The sequence below is a fragment of the Esox lucius genome, chromosome 14 (genome assembly GCF_011004845.1).
Source record: "Esox lucius isolate fEsoLuc1 chromosome 14, fEsoLuc1.pri, whole genome shotgun sequence".
In the NCBI taxonomy this organism is placed as follows: domain Eukaryota; kingdom Metazoa; phylum Chordata; class Actinopteri; order Esociformes; family Esocidae; genus Esox; species Esox lucius.
In genome coordinates, this window is record NC_047582.1 from 13,429,955 (window position 1) to 13,443,195 (window position 13,241).

The 13,241-nt window shown below is 43.0% G+C and overlaps 1 protein-coding gene across 1 annotated transcript; it reads left to right on the forward strand.

The window, feature by feature from the left end:
- Positions 1-1,130: 1,130 nt before the first annotated feature.
- On the forward strand, positions 1,131-12,311 carry tbc1d10ab (TBC1 domain family, member 10Ab). Its single transcript, XM_010877514.3, has 9 exons — positions 1,131-1,917; positions 7,199-7,298; positions 7,762-7,869; positions 7,957-8,063; positions 8,282-8,396; positions 8,732-8,797; positions 9,295-9,484; positions 9,995-10,149; positions 10,331-12,311. Exons 1-9 carry the CDS (start codon positions 1,712-1,714, stop codon positions 10,739-10,741), a joined length of 1,458 nt encoding a protein of 485 aa, XP_010875816.1. The 5' UTR covers positions 1,131-1,711; the 3' UTR covers positions 10,742-12,311.
- Positions 12,312-13,241: the final 930 nt, after the last annotated feature.

The following is a 13,241-nucleotide window of genomic DNA, read 5'->3' on the forward strand; positions in this document are numbered from 1 at the left end:
CGAAGTAACATCCACATGAATGGCAGCACCCAAGGTTTCCCAGCAGAACATTGCCCAAAGCATCACACTGCCTCTGCCGGCTTGCCTCCTTCCCATAGTGCATCCTGGTGCCATGTGTTCTCCAGGTAAATGACACACAGGCACCCGGCCATCCACATGATTTAAAAGAAAAAGTGATTAATCAGACAAGGCCACCTTCTTCCATTGTTCTGTGGTCCAGTTCTGATGCTCATGTGCCCATCGTCTGAGCTTTCGGCAGTGGACAGGGGTCAGCTTGTGCACCCTGACTGGTCTGTGGCTACCCAGCCCCATATGCAACATGCAATGTATTGTGTGTTCTGACACCTTTCCATCAGTACCAGCATTAACTTTTTCAACAATTTGAGCTTTAGTAGCTTGTCTGTTGGATTGGACCACATGGGCCAGCCTTCGCTCCCCGCATGCATCAGTGAGCCTTGGCAGCCCATGACCCTGTTCCCAGTTCACCACTTTTCCTTCCTTGGGCCACTTTTAATAGGTACTGACCACTGCAGACCGGGAACAACCCACAAGGGCTTCAGTTTTGGAGATGCGCTGACCCAGTTTTCTAGCCATCACAATTTGGCCCTTGTCAAAGTTGCTCAGATCCTTAAGCTTGCCCATTTTTCCTGCTTCTAACACATCAACTTTGAGGACAGAATGTTCACTTGCTCCCTATTACAGCTCCGGAAAAAATTTAGAGACCACTGCACCTTTTTCTTTCCTTTCCGAAAAAGGTTGCCATGTCATGTCAGGTACCACTGACAGGTGCCATGATGACGAGATTATCAGTGTTATTTACTTCACCTGTCAGTGGTCATAATGTTATGGCTGTTCAGTGTATATATTCAATATTTTATTAAGAGTAAAATTTGTTTATGTGTATACACACACACACAAACACACACATACATACATACATACATATATATATATATATATATATATATATATATATATATATATATATATATATATATATATATATAGGTGGTGTATACATATATACATAACATATATACATAAGGCGTACATAAAAACAGTTATGAACATGTATAAAGCCAACCTGGAACATGGTCTTTTTTGCTGACCTGACAGTCAGCTGACACCAGCAAGTTAGCGGATAACCAGCGGTGTCTCGCTCTAATCAGTCCGCTCTGAAACATCAACTTTCCAGACCTGTGAGTGGTTGATGCTCATTGGATTTCAATTGTTTTATCTGACGATAATTCGTTCAATACCACCTTGCTAGCTTACGGTAGAATACTGTTTTTGTGTGTTGTCTCTTACACTAGTTTCGTTATTATTCAATCAGGGCATGTTTCAACCTCACCACTTGTGGTTAAGAAAGCTGCCTGCTAGCTTCTTCTGCTAAATAGCTATTCATTGATTCTAATTTTGCTTTTTTGCCGACGTTAGTTTATTGATTAATTAGCGAAATTTATATAACGAGAGAGTGACTTTGTTTTTGGTTACCCACAGTAACGTTTAACAATAATGGTCGCTCGGTATTCGTGCGAAGATGCTAACGTAAGTACTGTAGACATGATGGACGACCTAGATAACAGTGCTAGCTAGTCACTGTAGTTGAATAGCTTAAGTTTTAACATCAATATTAGCGTTTGAATGTAATGATGGGAGATTTTGCTAGTTGACTAATATTAGTTGAAGGACGCCAGAGAGAGGGGTTTAAATGGCAAGAATTGAACCAGGCAACGTTAATGGTCTTCGGTCAGCACAGTCTAGTAAAAGTTTGAGGGGCACCAGAGAAAGTCTGGCATTTACAGAAGGAGAAAGCAATTCTTTCGGCTCGGACTCTGAACTAAATGGATATACCAGCGACAGACAGACGGATAAATATGGATTTATTGGCGGTGCACAAAAATATTCAGAACAATTGTAAGTATGATGCAGTTACTGTATCTGTTCATAATTTCCATCAACAATCCCGTAACTATGGTTGACAGTATATGCTTGTTAGTTATTTTACATTAAAATATTCGTGAAGTGCATGTTACTTTCTTACAGATTAGTCACTTGATTGGCCCCATTGTAATCTCACATCACACCACAATTTTCAGTTTGTTATTTTCGTTTGTGCGATACACGTTTCATTCACCCTGTTTTTTGATACTAGGTGGATGCTGTCCACCAATGAGTGTGATCCTTCGAGGCAAACAGAAACAGTTTATCCTCTTCCTCAGTGTTACACAATAGTCACTTTGCTAACAATGACCTGTCGTATTATTGTCAGAAGAGAAGAGCGTCCTTTGGTATCTTTAGTAACACATGCCGCATCCAGAATTATCTCCTACCCCACTCTTCACAGGTTTAGTTTGAAGCTCTGTCATCCTATAGAAAAAGCAGTGGACAGTGTATGTTCTTTTCTGACGATATAGTGAGGGGAGGACTGAGTGTTCACCACATATGTGGCTAAAAACATCCAAGGTGCTAGAATGTTAGTCAAAAAGTAGCTGAGATGATAAATGAATGGTCATAAGTTGTCATAAAGGGATAGTTCAACCTAATATAACTGGGGTTGTCTGAAGGGCCTTCTAGTTACATGGATTACGAAATTGTTATTAACATGTCGGTTGTACGTTCTTTTGTCTTAAATTTACTTGCATTCCTGTCTAACACCTAGGACAACATTGACTTAAATGGTCTACACGCATAGCAACAAATAGTAGAGTAAGTATAGGTATATTTTGCTGCGTCCATTGACAAGAGTCATGATTTTTACCTCACGTCATCTTTTTCCCATCCATTTCTGTGAGTTTTCCATCATATTTCTACAGTTCTAAATTCAGCCAAGAAAAAATGGACTTTCACCCAAACTTTATTTTAAGTCAAACTATCCTTTTATGGTATTGGGTTATTGATTAATGCAATGCAATGTGTAATGAGCAGACAAGTCAGAACCATGGAGAAGTATTTGGTCTTAGTCTATACCTTGTTCTTTAGAATAGTTGATGGGTAAACTAAATAACCAATAATTAAAGGGCACGAACATATTGATGTCCGTTCACTAGCCTATTGCTTTCTGTAGTCAAGCACAACAAGGAACAGAATCCCATGTAATCTATCTAAAAAGCAACTCCTGTGGCTTAGATGAATTCCAGCATTTAATTAAATCATGTAGTATCATATTTTATCATGACGTTGTAGGGCGCGTGTTGTTTCTCTGTAATGCATTGTATAACAGCACGGTAGAATTCTTATGGCTTATTATTTGAACTACTTATAAGGACATGAGACAAAATACTGAACACAAGTTCTTAATTTGAACATCATGGTAGTCTGATTTGTCATGTTACCTTTAGGTATCCAGAAATAGTATAAAAGTAAAATCTTTACAGGAAATATTTGTAGGCATTTTATGGTTTATTGGACAGGAAAGTGGGGAAAGACAAAGGAAAGTGTTTCTGCTGAAAGCACAGCAGGTCCGAGTCAAACCCGCGGCGCAGCAGGTCTGAGTCAAACCCGCGGCGCAGCAGGTCATGTGCATTGGATGGAGCAGCTTAGGACGTTGGACCACCCTAGACCACAAAAGTGTTGTCATTTCTAAATGGCAAATCCAATATTTGCACAAATACCCTCAAGAGCAATTCGTTTTTTTGGAGCACGGATTACCACCACAGTAAGAACAGAGAGCACTGTAGTCTTTGGAGCTGAATGCAGAAATCCAAATGTTTCCGTCAACCTCTGTTGCATACAGATTGGCTGAATGATTCTGCTGTACTTCGAATAAGACCATATGCTCTATAAAAATAATTGGAAAAATGTGGATGCAAATATTGGGTCTTGTTTGATACAATCCGGTTCAGCTGAGACAAAAAAAGGAAATAATGTTTAATATGCATGTTCAATTGGGAACATAGTTTTGAATAGGCTATATTGTAAAGCCCCTTTGCTCATATATCCTGTTTTCTCATTTCACTATTCTGCACTTGATGCTGGGCAGAAACTGTAGGCATGAACGAAAATATGGCAATGTTTTGGAAATCAGCCTAAAGCACCTGGGGACAATTGATACTTTCAGATTAGGTTGTTTTAATTTTCAATCTACCATGCACACATTCTCAAAATATCTTGATTTAGTGTGAGGTTGCATTCATAGCTATCAGATGTGATTTGATAGCCGCAACAGAAATTGCACCATCATAAAAGACTTTCGACTTTGGGCCTGCTCTCCCATGCCAGTGATCCCCATAAACCAACACGTGTGAACTGACTCCACCTTTTGTATGATGCATTGTGTTTCTGTGCCCGAATAGTGCAGTAATTGGCTAACATCTGCAAGCATTGCTAGCTATTTTTGGAAGATATTGCTAGCATTAGCTAATTTTGACAATATTTTTTCAATGTTCCACTACTTTGTTTTATGTCAAAAAAGTTTGTGTGGTTGGAGCTAATGAAATGCACAAATGCATAGATCTTAATCGGTTGGTGGCCATGGAAGTATTATTTCATTGTAGGTGCCAAAAAACAAACATTTTATGACATAAAGCTTTACCACGTCTCCTGTAATATGAGTATTATGTTAATGTTAAAACATTTTTAACCTAAACATTGCTTGATCAAATCATTCTGAATTACGGCATCTGATAAACCACTGAAATGTAAATGTATGAATTGGGGAACATTTTGAATATTTTAAACATTTACTCTTTTATTTGGCTAAATGTTCAATATATTTCTAAACAAAGTATTCTACAGGCCTATTAAGGTATATAAACCCTGTTCAGATATTGGGACAGTATAAGTATACAAGTATAAGTACAAGACCACAAATATGGTAACTTATTTCACAAATAGGCTTATGCCTTTAGGTTAAGTTATTTGTCAATCGTTCTTCCAAAGGACCATTCAATGAATTGCATTCCGTGACAATCCACAACATCATGTCCTGTTTTGTTCTAGTTTATAAAAGAACCACCCACTGTTATGGCCCTTGGCCACAGAGTGCAATGTGAGCTGCTGGTTCTCTACAAAACAGAATACCGGTCTGATGTGTCACCCCTTGTTCATAGTAAACGCCTTCTTACTGGTCTGCATTCAGTCCATTGTGATAGCATTTCTCTCCAGTGTTTGGGCCTCAGTTAGTGGTTGCTGGGCACCAGTAGTAAAATTGCAAAGCTAGCAGTAATTTACCAAGTTACTACAATCTGCCATAGTTTAAGTAATTACAAAAAATATGAGTTTCTAAGAGATAAAGCATACGGTTTAACAGAAAATAGCGTAATTAATAAAGAATCTTATCAACAACAGTATGGTTTATCTGATGTCCATTTACCTGTGACTGTATTCATGATTCAGCACTACTTTTTCTGCGGAATTAACTCAACTTTTAATCCATCCGCCACTAATTTCTTTTTCCGTAACACTGACCGGCACCTGACCGTATGTGAAACGATTATCTTGTTTTCATGCTGAAACCCTCATGTGAAACACCAGTGGTATTCATTAAATTGGTGGTTAAAAATGTTTACACTAGAATGTTATGCCTACATTTTATTGCAAATAATTGTATGAAATTGTTCAATATATTTTCCAAATACTAAAGACTAGACATTTTCAAACTAAAGACATGTATTTACTTTATTTACGCTTTATTTTTCCGGGTTACTGTCAAATCACTTTTCCAAGGGAGGCCTGGCCTTAATAGCAACATTCACCATTATCCAAGGCTCCAGTTAGCTGTAGGAGCTTATGAGAAGGCTTCCCCTGTGGGAACTGCTCACCCTATCCCTGCCCTCTGCTCTGTCTGGTCTCCTGTGTTAGACTGTGTGCTCATTTTGATAGTATTTTGACTACACCTGTCTTTGTTTACCCAGTGGTTCCTGAGATCCCGATTTAACCCAGTATACCTGTAATCTAATAGTCTGCACTAATCCAGCCAGGCTAATGCCAATCAATGTCTGCCTGTCTGTCTGTCTGTCTGTGCTACACTCAGCCCTGCTATTTGTCTAGCTTGTGAAGTGCTTGTTGTGAGGCACTGCTGTTACACAGCTTTCATTTTGGGGGTTTTGGGCCCCGTATCATATCATCTGACCTGCAGGAGTTTAAAATGCAGTCTAGACATACATTTTGTTTTGGCATGTAGGCTAATGACCTCCTCCCAGTCTCCATAACATTTGAATAAATCAGAACATAAACCAGTCTTGTCAGAGCTTGTTAGTTTAAACATGTCTATAAAAGAGTCTTGTATTACTAAGCCTCTGTTTTGTGTGTTGTCTGGCTCCATTAAATCAGAAAGAAACCCTATTACTCAAAGGCAGCGCCCCTTCGTGATATTGTTGCTGTGACACCAATGCCCCCAGAAGAAAAACTACTTTTTCAGTGATATTTTAGAACACTGCTGTTTGTACACATATTGGACTGAATGCTATTGCTATTACTGTAACAGCACACTGTTCAGTGTCATTCATTGGTCTGGTTTATAATGCCTTGTACGCTTTTATTTCAGTCTACATCCTGGGTGTCTTCTTAGGGTTTTTCATACATGTAACCTGAACGCAGCCTAGTTTCATTAATCTCTGATAAAAGGGATAGGCCATCTGAAATGGCTGCCAAAAGTACTGTGTCACGGTGTTGCAATTAACAGCCCTCTTCCCCCATCCCCTTGGGTGATTGAACTACAGTGGACCCAGTGTGATGGGTGTGTCAGTCAGCTGGATGGATTACAGATGGTCTTTTTCAGAGACACTCATAGCCTCTTTAGGCTCCCTTTGAACCGCCCTCAACTCATGCTGCTATGGCCTCCATTCACAGCCTTCTATACCGAGGAAGGGGTCCATCAGTCCCCTGGAGCTGTCATCATCATCTGGAGAGGAGCTACAATGGTGGCCATTTTCCTTGGCTCTTAACCTTCCATCTGTTTATGCTGGTTTTGAAGAGTTCTACAATATTACGGCTGACGTTTTCTGACAGGAACACTATAGGCTGTTCTGGCAAATTATTTTCAGAAGCTAAAGGAAGCTGCTTGCATTTTTGTCTTCCTCCAAGTCAACTTCCTATGTCAGGATTGGCTCTTCCTGTTTTTCTTTTCCTCCCCCTCCCCCTCCCCTGCCCTCAGACTCTTCATTTCTCTGGGTTCAGGTAATAAATCCCTAGGTGTTTGGTTAGAGTGAGGTCTGTAGCTGTACAGTGACCCTGACTCTGTACCTGACATCCACAGAGCTGAAGACGTCCCTCCTGAGGTGCTGAGACAGAGGGAGGTTAAATGGCTGGACATGCTCAACAACTGGGACAAGTGGATGGCCAAGAGGCACAAGAAGGTCTGTCAGTCAAACATCCACTGGCTGAGATCAACAAATTCCTGGCAGCCTGATAATAACCTTCAGATCTTGTTATTATCAAGAATTACACATATAGGAAGCATGTTAACCTTGCAAGCTGTCATGTGCCACCCATTTCACTCGTTTGGGTGCCTGTATACTCGTTTGGGTGCCCTAGTCAGGTCGCAGTCCAGTCCCTACAGTGTGTCCCAGTCTTCCTATTCAGTAGTGTCCCACCTGTTCTTCAATGTGTAACTCTGAGTTGATATGTTACCACACATAAATAGAAAAACCCAGCCAGGAGATAAGTCCTAAGGTCAGAAATTGTGAAAGAAATTGAACACAGTAAAACAAAATACCTTGCTTGATGTTTTACTACGCTGATTGGCATTCCCAGTGATTTTTTTAAACAGGCGGCACAGTAACTGTCTGTAACGGGTGCTCTAACTCCCAACCCCCCCAGCTGAAGCTGCGATGTCAGAAGGGCGTACCCCCCTCTCTGCGAGGCCGGGCGTGGCTCTACCTGTCTGGAGGGAAGGTGAAGAGGGAACAACACAAGGGAAAGTTTGAGGTCAGTTGCTAACGCCCCTGCACAGTCAGAAACGCACTCCTATTTTAAGGCTGTAAAGCAGGCGAATTGTGGTGAACTGTGTTTCAGGACCTGGACGCTCAGGCAGGAGATCCTAAATGGGTGGATGTGATAGAGAGAGACCTCCACAGACAGTTCCCCTTCCATGAGATGTTTGTGGCTAGAGGAGGCCATGGGTGAGGGGGTCTTCTGGCATGGAGCCGTTCTCCGTCTCAGTGCACGTTTTGTCTCCTTGTTTTACTCTACTTGTACGGTAAAATAAGGACAATGTAACCAACGCTGTTTTGGAGTTACGGGTTAGTTAGGGTGAATGTTAACACTGGGGTACAGGGATATATGTGAGTCATCGTTTCGATCCTCACAAAGGATTGTAAAAAAGTGTTTGTGTTTGCAGGCAACAGGATTTGTTCCGTGTCCTGAAGGCCTACACTCTGCACCGGCCTGAAGAGGGGTACTGCCAGGCACAAGCTCCCATTGCTGCTGTGCTGCTAATGCACATGCCTGCTGAGGTCAGTCCTCCCAGACTCCATCCATGTAGAGGATACTGTTGGCCGCAACATCCATTAGCCGCAACATCCATTAGCCGCAACATCCATTAGCCGCAACATCCATTAGCCGCAACATCCATTAGCCGCAACATCCAGTAGCCGCAACATCCAGTAGCCGCAACATCCAGTAGCCGCAACATCCAGTAGCCGCAACATCCAGTAGCCGCAACATCCGTCTGTAGCATACCGTTAGCCGCAACATCCGTCTGTAGCATACCGTTAGCCGCAACATCCCTGTATAGAAGTCTGTCAATCAAACCAAAGGCCTGCTTGTGTCATTTGTGCTTCATTAACAGGATGCATTCTGGTGTCTGGTGCAGATCTGTGAGAAGTACCTTCCTGGATACTACAGTGCAGGCCTGGTGAGAAGGGCCACCAACATACCACACTTACACTCTGCTGGAATCCAGAGAATACTAGGAACCACAGTCACATGTCAAAGACAATCTGCTGACTGTTGGTGCAACAGGGGGTGGAATTATTATACTGGGGTTCAAAGGCCAAGTATACAGGATACAGTTTATTGAGGGGTTTTCATTGGCAGCACTAATAATCTCCAAGCTCAGCGGACACTAAAAACCAGTTAACCATTCATTTAGCATTCCTGTTGTGTGGACCAGCAGTGTCCCAGAGAAGAAAAGCTGCCCAGTGTTCTTGACAATGTTGTTTAATGCAGACCGCTCATGTCGTTATGCCCTCCAGCTGTCCCGCCAGCTAATGATGTAATGACCCTGGGGGGAGGACCAGGTATTGTGGGATGGATAATGACACTATTAGATTTAACAGAAGGAAGGAGTCCGTTCTGACGTCGTCTCTCCCTCCCCTCTGTCCTGACCGTCGTTCCTATGTGCTCCTGCAGGAGGCCATCCAGCTGGACGGGGAGATCCTGTATGCTCTGCTGAAACGCGTCTCCCCTGTAGCCCACCGCCACCTGAAGAAGCACAAGATGGAGCCCATCCTGTACATGACGGAGTGGTTCATGTGTGCCTTCTCCCGCACCCTGCCCTGGGCCTCGGTGCTACGTGTCTGGGACATGTTCCTCTGTGAGGGTGAGACGTGGCCCAGAAAGCACACTGGACTAGATTGATTTTTAGTCTGTCTGAGAGCCCTAAGATGGATGGTCGTGAGACAGAGCTGTGTGCAGGCACATTGTGCAGGAAGAGGTGCAATAAAATGTGCCTGGGAGGCACCGTTTCTGATGTCGAAGAGACACTACCCAGGTTAAAGCCCACCCGTTCTTCAAAGTCAACCAATCAAATTGGAATATCCATGTGTTGCCATGATAAATGTACAATTATTAAACTTCTCTTTTATAGCAAATTAGCCGACTTTGCATAGCTAACTGCATATTAGCTGTTTTAGTGTAGGATTAAGGTCAGGGTTATTTCTTCTCAAGCAGTTCCTCCCAGGTCCATTTCCTCCCAGTACCCTTCTCATGCGGGCACACACCAGAAAACCCATCAAAATCTGAACAGAATATGCACACAAACATACACTGACACCATGACAAGTATGATTCGGTTACTTCTGCTGACTGGCTGGTTTGTCTTCTCCTCCAGGGGTGAAGATCATCTTCCGGGTGGGTCTGGTACTGTTGAAGTGCATGCTGGGTTCCCAGGACAAGCTGAAGACATGTCAGGGCCAATATGAGACCATGGAGCTGCTGAAGACAATAGACTCACGCTACATGCAAGAGGGCTTCCTAGTGCATGAGGTACTGTCTTGTACAACCACACACAAATAGAGGCACAGATGTCAAACTCTGGAACAGGCTTGGTATGAACAAAGACTCTGCTGCCACCTTGTGGTGAATTAAACAAACGCTGATATTAGTCATGATGTCTGTTGCCTTGTCCCGATGAACCCTGGGGTTAACCCTTTCTGCTCTGTCCCAGGTTATAGAGCTGCCCGTGTCCGAGCAAGACATTGAGAAGGAGCACTTGGCCCAGCTGCGCCGATGGAAGGAGGCGCGGGGTGAGTTGCACTGTAAGTCCCCTCCCAGGATGCACGGCGCCAAGGCCATCATGGCCGCCGAGCCACCCAGTCGCCAGGACCTGAGACAGAACCCCACCATCATAGTCCAGCCGTCCGTGGAAACCAAGAAGGCTGGTGAGGTGGTCTGGGAGGAGGGCAAGGGGAGGAGAAAGACCGAAGAGGAGAAGCTTGGGAAGAAGGGCAGCTCGACGGCGTCAGAAGTGGCCAAACCCTCACCTGAAGCCAGCGAGCCGTCGCCCCTCCTCAAAGACACTCCCCTGCAACAGTCTAATCAGAGTCTGAGCAGCACAGAGCAGGACACCTACCTGTAGCCGGCCAGGTTACTGTTCTGACCCAGACGTCCGGGCCAGACCGCTCTACACGTCCTCGCTAACGATGTCCATCATAGTACAATGCCTCGGCAGCATAACGCTAAAAAAGACTGGGAATCTCTGCTGCACCTTCCATTGAACCCTGGCAGCCACTACAGAACTAGAAACCATAGGGTTGTTGTTTTTCCCGCCTGTATGGGACCTGGCAGAGTTCCTTTCCATAGGGAGAGTACAGCACATACATGTGGACAGACACTTGGGCAGAGTGTTCAGCCCGCTGCTTAACTGAACCACATCGGTTTACTATATGTTGAGCAATTGAAGATCAGGGGAGATAACTAGCCAGGCATCTGGGGCCTGCTCCCCTAATCTGGGTGCACAATGTCTGTCTTCCGTGCTAACTGTGGTATGACACTACCTTGTCAACACACCAATTTAGCATTGTTAGATGATGTTCTCAGGCACAGGGAGTGTCAATAGTACAGAACATAATGACTTGAATTACATAGGCTCCCTGAGAAAAAAAAAGGTTAAAGCAATTGTCATTCACTCATTGGTCGTAGTTAATGTTGATGAACACTAGAGGGCAGCACAGGATAATTTTGCTCCAACCAATTAAGGACCAGCTGGAGGGAAAACCAAATATCTGTTTGTCCTTTGTAACGTTATAGTTTAAGGAAATTTGCTTCTGCAGGACAATTACTATCACTGGACCAAAGATTGTTGATTTTATGATTAGACATTTCTTTATGTTATAAAGTATATACCATCTGAATTATTTCTCATTGTGTGTAGTTGGGAAAATGTGTTGTGGTTCTACAGCCAGAGAACACCATTAGATGGTCTTACTCAGCCTTGATCAAGGTATAAGCTATTTGTGTCTGTTTTTTTTTACTCTGTATGTATTGCTTTATGTATTCATCAGAAACTCATAAGTTTCTCAAGACCATTTATTTGAACTATATAAAAATTGTATGTATGTTAAAATTATTTTTTCTTTAAAGATTTATGGTTTTTCACACTTTCAGATGTCCTAAAACCTTAGGCTAAATTTATATTTCTTTTAAGATTAAGCACTTTGTACCTGATCTAGCCTTTCAAAAGAATTGTAATGTACATTAATGTTAGTGTTTGTTCCTGTGACGGCTATGTTTCCTAACACTGACAGCAATAAGACCGATATGGAGAAAGAACAACAGCTTTCACTGCTTCACATTATAGGTGGTGCCATGGAACTCTTATGAACAGCAAACTAGCATTAGTCCCATCCTATTGCAGTGTGCTCATTATCCTGGGTTTTGATCCTGGGTCATATTTCTAGAACCACTCAAAGTGTGGATGGATCTCTTCCAGCTTTGACCACTTTCTGGAACTGTTACAGAAGAAGCACTTTGGGGGAGGTTCTCTGTTGCTGGAATATTATCTGAATGAATATTGTCTCTTTGTCACCTTAAACGCTGAAATACCTGGCCTTAGGGTGGCCTCTATACATGGCCATCTGTATCTTCTTGCTGGTTCTGTACCAAACCAATCAAATTTCCATCAATAAAATGTGATAGTCTTGTAGTAATAGTTTTGCCTGATTCCTGTTAAATTACGTGGATTGTGTGACGTGAAAGAGCCTGACACCAGAACAGAAATGGCCGCGACCGCTGGATAAAGGGATATGTGATCTCTATAGTCCCCCCCCCCGCCCCTCCCATTCACACATTAGCGTACTTCCTTGGACACCTGTTTCTCTGGGTCTTTCAGCTCTGGGCGGTATTTCCATCTCAAAGACGGCGGATTCCCACAACACATCTTGCCCACTGTTTCCCATTACCATTGATGGATGTGCAGGGCCTGTTAAATGTGCAACCGTCTAACAGAAAGGTTGGCTATATCCCTCAGTTTGATGGCCATCTAAACATATGTGATATTGGGACTTTGATGTTGCTGCAGAGACGTCATTCAGGTTTGTGTTACCCTGTATTATAGGGCATTTCTACTCCTAATTTTGCAGTGTCTCCAGAAACGTTCCATCCTTTGTAACAGAATACATTTAACAACCTCTGGATTGCCTCTTCTTTGGGGATTAAGTTTTATTTATTACACCTCAAAGAAAAGTAGAGGGGGATCCTCACTGTCACAGATGTCCAATACACAGCTTATGCATTACAGATAGTGTTTTTCTTCATCTTTCCTCTGGCATCCCTAAGCCATCCTCATTGTGTTTAACTGTCAGAGGATGACTGTTATTGGAAGCTTTTCCATGGTTTCCTTTTTGTCTTTCCCCTGATTACAGGGGTAAGAATGTATCTCCTTCTGCCGTCCACCTGTCCCTCCTCGCTCCACAGGGACAGGCAGGGGCCCAGACTACAGGGAGGTGTAATAGGAGCCCAGTGAATTGCCCTTGGAGCTAATCTGTTGAGGCCAAAAAAACGATCCAGAAATGCCCGTGGAACAAACCCAACCTATGAAACACAGTCATACTGCAGGCTACTAGAACTAGTCAGACCAG